Here is an 8,207-nt window from a genome sequence, read left to right as displayed (position 1 = left end):
ATTCCCCTGTCTGTTGTGGTGTGCCATGTGCTCTGTTTGTCCTCTGCCTTCAGACACCTCCCAGGGCCGCACCCTTAATCGTGCACGGCTGAGGACACTCAAGCTGATCACCTCCTGCAGCCTGACACACCAGACTCAGGGCCCCTTAATGAGTAGCCTGCCACTATATAAACTCTGGTCCTGCAGTCTGGGAGTGTCAGGTCGTACCGTCTTCAACCCGCTGAAACCCTGTGGATTACACTCCACGGCTCTGCCCTCCTTGTGTCTGTGGATTGCGCTCCGCCGCTCTGCTCTCCTTGTGGTCTACGGATTACACTCTGTCACTCTACCCGCCTGGGGTTAAACGGACTACAATCGCCGTCAAGCTGCCAGGCCTCCGGTGTCGAGCCACGGGACTCACACCGTCGATCTGCCACTCGAGTGTCGGACCACGGGCTCCACACCTGCACCCACCTGTCTATAAATAAAACCTGTTTAACATTCACTTCTGTCTCCTGTGGTCTTGCTTTTGGGTCCTATCTGTGAACTCCCGTGACAATTTCTGTTTGGCTCTGACACGGTCACTTCCTGTGGGTAGAGTCGTGACAACTTAAAACCCGAATTTCACCAGAAGGTGAAGACATTCACACTCTCAGAACTCTGTGATGTGACAGACTGAGTCTAACTGAAGAACGAACATATTTTCATTTAAAAACTGTCCCATTTTGGTGAGAAAGACCATGGATGACACAGTGAGTATGACATCTGAATCTTTAAAACCTTGTGCTGTAGTCAGTTGACTTCATGCAGCTGCCTTCACAGTAACTTAAAGAACGACTGACCCTTTGCTGATGATCATATTTGTAGAAAGCTAGTTGAAATATCTATTATCAGACTATTTAAATTGAATGGTCGTCTGCCTCATAAGCATAAAACATGTGCTGTGTTCAAACCAGTCTGGTTGTTTGAGCTTTGTGTAAAAGGGAAGGAAGCACAGGCCGTAAACTCAGAAGCAGAAGTTGGAGAAAACTTCAGATCCAATATTTATCTGTTATGCGTCTTCTTTTTCTCTGCATTTCCTGATTTCTCCATCATGCTTCATACGTTTCTTCCTCTTTACACAAAGGAGAAGCATTACTCAGAAGCAGAGTGACAGAGTGTCAGTGCTGGATGTGAGGATGGGACACGCTGTGTGTGTGCCGGGGCTTTTCTGTGAGTACTTTGTGTTTAAATCATAGTTTTCATTGATAAAACATTTTAAACGACTGATGTTAGTTTCTGTCTGTTTGATGATGAATGATGAAGTTTCTAACTTTATTTTAGTGCTGAATATCCTCCTCTACTGTGGACACGCTCAAGGTTTTTATACACTTTTCTTTCTCTTTATATATTCAGTTCACTCAAGACAATTCTCCACCTGCTATCACCCTTTAACAATGAATATTTATGTGTTCTGTTTAGTTAGTTTATGATGAATACAAAAAAAGAAAACACACTTCACTCTTTGCATTTTGTGTTTGTTTCTAGATGTTTTGCTGTCCATTGAGCCAAACTGGTCCACTTTATTTGCTGGAGAGACTGTTACCTTCATATGTGACGTGAGTGAAGGAGAAGTCACTGACTGGTATTACTCACTCATGAAGCCTGGTTATACGTTTTCCCCCTACAACTCAGAAAAGAGATTTACATCACCACCTCTAACTACGGAACACAGCGGTGAATATCAGTGTGCTGCAGCTCCCAAGATCTCATCAGATGTTATTAAAAGAAGTAATAAAGTCTCTCTCACTGTATCAGGTAAGTGATCAAAGTTTTACCATCATGACCAAGTTGACTGAAAACACTTGTTTATTCATGATTCATGTTGATATGATCAACCTGTTTGACAAAGTGTGAATATAACATAATAACAGTTCAGCTGTTTACATGAAGACATTTATATAATAATAATAAGACAAACCATCCAATATTCTATCCTTTTTGAGAAACGAGTCAGTGATTAATTAGTGATGACATTAATGTATCAAACAGAGCAGGTGAGTGTGGCGCCTCCTTCAGGGGAAATGTCCTCATTACTGAGTGAACCTGTTCTTATTTATTACAGGAAGAGTGACTTTGACATCTTCTTCTGTCGGATCACTTATTGAAATAGACACAAACCATCAAAACACAGTTGTGTCATCCATTTTAAAAAGTGTGTTTGTACTCACTGTAATCCATGTCAGCTTCATTTAACCAACAACTTCAGTGGTTCATCAGTGTGAAACATCAACATGGGTTCTGATGATTTCCTTCAGTTTACTAAACATTAATCATATTCACAGATTCAGAAGTGATTCATTATCTTCTGCATTGTTTCATCAATAAGTTGTTGCTCCACCAAGAATGCTGGATGAGATTATTTGTCTTAATTATTCATCAAACTGGTCGAATTCACAGACACAACAATTACCATTGTTATGTTTTTGTTCTACATTAAAACAGAACGACCAAAGGCCCAACTGAGAGAAGACATTCCTGTAGAGGACAGTGTGACCCTGACCTGCTCTGTGGGATCATCTTCATCATCTTCATCATCATCTGGTTGGACATACTTCTGGTACAAAGGCAAGAAAACCTCTGAACCTCTGACCACACCAGATGTTACCGTCCTCTCAACTGGACGAATCAGTGTCTCACGAGGAGGAGGAGTCTTCTGGTGCAGAGGAGGAAGAGGAGACCCAGTTTACTACACAGAGTTCAGTGATCCAGTCGGTAAAGAACTAAATAGTCTAGTTGATATGAAATACTGAATGCAGAAAAAGTATTTGTGAATAAGGATTCAGACTAACACTAAAAACGTTGTTTTTCTAACTGTTCTATTTGGGGCCTGATGATCATGAACAGTCACAAACAGAGCTGTTGTGACTCCGCAACCCAACTGGCCTGAGATTTACTCTGGAGAGACGATCACTCTCACATGTGAAGTAAAGAATGGAGGAGACGCTGAGTGGGAGTATGAATGGAGAACACCCAGCTCACACACACCTCCAAACCCAAGTGGCTCCATGATTAGACCATCACACAGTGGAGACTACCGGTGTAAGGGCAGACTGAAAGATACAAGCTCTTCAACAGATCTGAGTCATGCTTTCACAATTAAACCCCGTAAGTCATTATTTTTATTCCACTAAATGTTGACAGAATATTTAAAATGTTAGTTTGGTTAACATATTTTAAGACGGCGTACCTTGCAGGACACGAGCAGTGCATGTAATCCACCAAGGACTCATCATCACACGTCTTTATTCTGTGAAATCTCTCCAACAGAGAAACCTCAGCCTGTCCTCACTGTGTCTCCATTATGGCTGAGTCCTGGAGACTCAGTAAATCTGACCTGCAGTGTTGAACCTCCATCTGCAGGATGGAGGTTCTTCTGGTTTAAGACTGTTCCCAAACTGTCACACCGCTCCTACAGCTATGAGCTTCTACCTGGTAGCACCGATGGTACTGAACAGGATTCCTACATTGTTCATGGACAGACGCACACAGCAGGATATGTGTGCAGAGCTGGAAGAGGAGATCCAGTGTTTCACACTCTGTATAGTCAAACTAAGTTCATCTGGTCTGGAGGTAGGTTTGTTCAGACTTTTCTATTCTTGAACAGTGAAAGAAATGAACTCATTATTTTCCTTGTTTGATGATTCTTCTGCTGGATTCTACTGAATGAGTGAATCTCTTGACCCTCCTCTTCATCTTCACACACAATTTGTTGTTTGCATTTTTTACAAACTTATGGCTTTGGAAATACTCTCTCTTAAGGTTACTACATTACATTTTTGTTACATATTTTTTATGTTTTAAAAACGTTTTTATTTCGTTGAATCGTCTTTACAATTGTATTTTATTTCATGAATATTTTTTCTTATTTCTATTCGTTGACATTGAATCTAAAGATGTGTTTATATTTAATGTATGCTATTAATGCCCAGATCTGGAAAATAAACCAATACTTACTCAAATATGTACTGTAGTATAAGGTCAAGACACTTTCTCCTTTGATTTCCTTCCTTCCTTAATTAAATCCTTTCCTTCATTCATTTTCCCCTTTCCTAATTTGGCTTTCATGTCTTTTCTTAAATTCTTTTAATCTGTTTTATTGTTTTCTTCTTTTTCCCCCTGAACCTTTAAATACAGGACATTTAGATGTAATCAGGTATTTGTTACCTGTTACCTGTGCACTGTGTTACACTGTTGAACAATTCAGAACCGTTTAAAGGAACAGTGTGTCGCAGTTTGGTGGATCTAATAGCAGAAATTGAATACAATATTCACAATGTTTTATAAATAATCACCTGAAACTAGGAATCGATGTGCTTTCCTTTATGAGCCCTTCACATCATATCTACATAGCGAGTGGGTCCTCTTCACAGAGGCCGCCATGTTGCACCGCCATAGAACGGACAGGACACGGCTTAAAGAGAGATCCTTTCATGTTCTCACATCACCTGAAGGCTGCAGTAGTGAGCTGCAGAGTGCAACACCGTGGTACCGTGGTCCTACACTGAGTGAAACAGTAGTGAGCTGCAGAGTGCAGCACCGTGGTACCGTGGTCCTACACTGAGTGAAACAGTAGTGAGCTGCAGAGTGCAGCACCGTGGTACCGTGGTCCTACACTGAGTGAAACAGTAGTGAGCTGCAGAGTGCAGCACCGTGGTACCGTGGTCCTACACTGAGTGAAACAGTAGTGAGCTGCAGAGTGCAGCACCGTGGTACCGTGGTCCTACACTGAGTGAAACAGTAGTGAGCTGCAGAGTGCAACACCGTGGTACCGTGGTCCTACACTGAGTGAAACAGTAGTGAGCTGCAGAGTGCAACACCGTGGTACCGTGGTCCTACACTGAGTGAAACAGTAGTGAGCTGCAGAGTGCAGCACCGTGGTACCGTGGTCCTACACTGAGTGAAACAGTAGTGAGCTGCAGAGTGCAGCACTGTGGTACCGTGGTCCTACACTGAGTGAAACAGTAGTGAGCTGCAGAGTGCAACACCGTGGTACCGTGGTCCTACACTGAGTGAAACAGTAGTGAGCTGCAGAGTGCAGCACCGTGGTACCGTGGTCCTACACTGAGTGAAACAGTAGTGAGCTGCAGAGTGCAGCACTGTGGTACCGTGGTCCTACACTGAGTGAAACAGGAGTGAGCTGCAGAGTGCAACACCGTGGTACCGTGGTCCTACACTGAGTGAAACAGTAGTGAGCTGCAGAGTGCAGCACAGTGGTACCGTGGTCCTACACTGAGTGAAACAGGAGTGAGCGGTATTCAGTTGGTTGAAATCTATAACCACACCGCTACATGCCACCAAATCCTTCACATTGCTCCTTTAAGCCCCAACAATGACAATGATTAGATCCACAATAAAGGAATGTAATTATTTCCATTGTGGTTTTTCTGTGCTTTGTTTGTCCCTCATTGTGTGTTTTTCAGATCTTCATCCAGCAGCGTCTCTCTCAGTGAGTCCTGACAGAGTTCAGCACTTCAACAAAGAGTCACTGTCACTGAGCTGTGAGGGAAACTCTACTGAGTGGAGAGTGAGCAAGTTTTCTGTATATGGCTCCCTGAGATACTGTACTTCCTGGGGAACAATGACTGGATCTACATGCAACATGAACCGTTTCTGGAATAGTGGAGTGTACTGGTGTGAGTCTAAAACACAGTTCAGCAATGCAGTCAACATCACTATACAGTGTGAGTTTTAATTTATTTGAAACATATTCGTTCAGCTGCTGTATGAATCTGTATATTAAATTAAAAACGACAGAATGTCTTCTCATCATTCTACGTCAGCTTGTTCAACCAGCTGATGTCTTTGAGCCAAACTTCCTGTTCTTTGATCTTTGTACAGATGATGTTATCCTGGTGAGCCCTGTCCGTCCTGTGACTGAGGGACATTCTGTCACTCTTGGCTGCAAGTTGAAGACAGAAAATGTTCTTCTTGATGTGGATTTCTATAGAAATGGCAAACTCATCCCAAACCATACCAGAGGGGAGCTGTTCATCTCTGCAGTTACAAAGTCAGATGAAGGCTTTTATAAATGTAGAAGAAGGAATTCAACACAAGGTTCAACACAGAATTCAACACAAGGTTTGAGGAGTTTGATGTCAGCAGAGAGTTGGTTGTCAGTGAAATGTGAGTATTATTAAAAACTGTATATTTTTGATTTTTGTAATCTATGTTACAGTCTGAGGTAGAAAAGTTATCACTGAACTAGAAGTTGGTTTTATACGTTTTCGTATTCATACAAATACAAATGTGACGTGACCAGCAGTGAAAGGTAGACAGCATGTGATCGAGGGTTTATGTAAGTGTATTTGAGTGCATGTGTTCTAATACTTGTGTGTCTCTTCATGATTCATGTGTATTTGTATTTGTGTGTAGATGCTGAAGATACAGCAGCAAGCGCTGCATTTCCCGTGCTGTTGGTTGTTGGTCTGCTTTGTGGAGTTTTTCTGATTCTTCTCCTGCTGCTGTTTCTGTATCGCTGCAGAAAGTCAACAGGTGAGATCTTTTCCTTCTCATATTAGATTGATGACACTTAAACAAGTCAAAGTCACAGATGTAAACACATGTACTGCAGTGACAATAGAACAATGTGTAATATAAAGACATGTAACAGCAAATGCCTTTCTCTTACAGATTCCAGCGTCATGAGGTTGGTACAACACTCTCTTCTCTCATTCTGAACATAACAGCACAGCTTCACATGTTCCTCATTAGATCCTCTGTATTTACTTCATGTTTTGGGCCCACCAGGTCTCAGAGCACCAATCAGAGACCAGCTACAGACCACGTGATCAACCAGGTTGAAACTCAAGACGGAGATTACGCTTCTCCTCTCCACGGTCAGCTTTAATCCTGATTCATTGAATAATTCATCATGAACTCTAAACCTGACATTTCCATTTCTGTTTGCTGTTTAAGAAGATTACAGAATTCATATGATGTGTTTAAAATGATTGATATAACTTGTCTTGATTGTCACTGCTCTGTAGGTGATGCTGTTCTCTATGAAACAATCAGAGGCTCTAAAGAACCTGAACATGGTACAGTATATACTGTGTTCATCACAGAGCTGTTAGAAATACTAGAATAAGATGAAGTGACTGATTGACACAAAACACAAAGATCTATGATGTCACAGATTGTGTGGTTGAGCTGCAAGACATTGATTGGTAGAGTGAGTTCTTTTACTTCATGTCACTAGAATAAGATGCAATAGTTGAGATGTGTTTGTAGGCCAGCAGAGCTGAAATAAAGGAGAAGAAATGATCTCTTCATGCATTCATCTGATCCTTCTAACAGGGACGAATAATGAACCAGAGGAGAGCGTTTACTCAAATGTGACGATGGGAACAGCTGCAGGTACAGTCAAGTACAACAGACTTTGTACGACCACTTTGAGTGTGTTTCTTTATTACTACCACCAGGAGTCAGCAATGGTCAAATACAACACTTACAGTGAAGAAGACGAGCTTCAGTTGGCACCACAATAGATAACTGTTGTAAAATAATCAGTGACAGTAAAGTGTTATAACACATCTGTAACTCTTGAATAACCTTAAATCTCTTTCCCCTTTGCTTTTCTTCCAGATCCATGAAAACATCTGCATGGACAGAACCACTGGAATGGACGACAACATGAAAAACCACATCTTGTGTTTTTGTGTAATTGTTGTGTGAACCTCTGCTTTCCTGATATGAGACAGTATTTTGTACAGTTAACCTGTCAGCACATCATCTAAAGGAAATACATCATACAGCTTTAATATTCTGTTAACTTGGTGAAAGGACTTCAGATTATTACATATGTTCAAATATTAGTATTGAGTGTTTACTTTATGCTTTCTTCTTCTTTGGTACAGTCTCTTTGTTTGTTAAAGCTCTTGTAGACAACTTTGAATGGAGGCGGGTTTAAAAAGTTGAAAACAAACAAACAGTGAGAAATCTTTGATCTTCAGTACGTTGGTGATAGTGAGGATATAAAGTCATCCTCTCTTTTAATTTTGATGAAAAAGCTTTACACATTTAATCTGTTGTTGGACAACGTATTTGTCCGACATTGAAGTTCCTCTCTGCCTTTTTATAAATGTTTGACAGGTGCTGTATGTGTTTTAGTTCCACCTGGATGAATTTATTACGTTTTGTTATGTTTGACCATTTTATGCATCAATAAACTTCCAGCGCTGCGCTGT

General features: G+C 41.3%; 1 protein-coding gene and 1 long non-coding RNA gene across 2 annotated transcripts in view; both read left to right on the top strand.

The window, feature by feature from the left end:
• Positions 1 to 639: 639 nt before the first annotated feature.
• Positions 640 to 1,641, top strand: LOC306796681. The gene is made up of 4 exons (XR_013773066.1): positions 640 to 731; positions 1,106 to 1,191; positions 1,303 to 1,338; positions 1,507 to 1,641. It is a non-coding gene; the product is annotated as an uncharacterized lncRNA (long non-coding RNA).
• Positions 1,642 to 6,111: 4,470 nt separating this feature from the next.
• LOC306796340 (uncharacterized protein) overlaps positions 6,112 to 8,207 on the top strand; it is a 38,905-nt gene continuing 36,809 nt past the window's right edge. Inside the window, exons 1-4 of the mRNA XM_079295212.1 lie at positions 6,112 to 6,144; positions 6,394 to 6,513; positions 6,652 to 6,667; positions 6,769 to 6,857. Of these exons, the coding sequence (XP_079151338.1) occupies positions 6,114 to 6,144; positions 6,394 to 6,513; positions 6,652 to 6,667; positions 6,769 to 6,857 (256 nt within the window). The 5' untranslated portion in view covers positions 6,112 to 6,113. The remainder of the gene's footprint in view (positions 6,145 to 6,393; positions 6,514 to 6,651; positions 6,668 to 6,768; positions 6,858 to 8,207) is intronic.

Source organism: Melanostigma gelatinosum (assembly GCF_949748355.1).
Source record: "Melanostigma gelatinosum genome assembly, chromosome: 23".
Taxonomy (NCBI): Eukaryota; Metazoa; Chordata; class Actinopteri; order Perciformes; family Zoarcidae; genus Melanostigma; species Melanostigma gelatinosum.
Note: the sequence above shows the minus strand (reverse complement) of the source record. Positions and strands in the feature narration are given on the sequence as shown.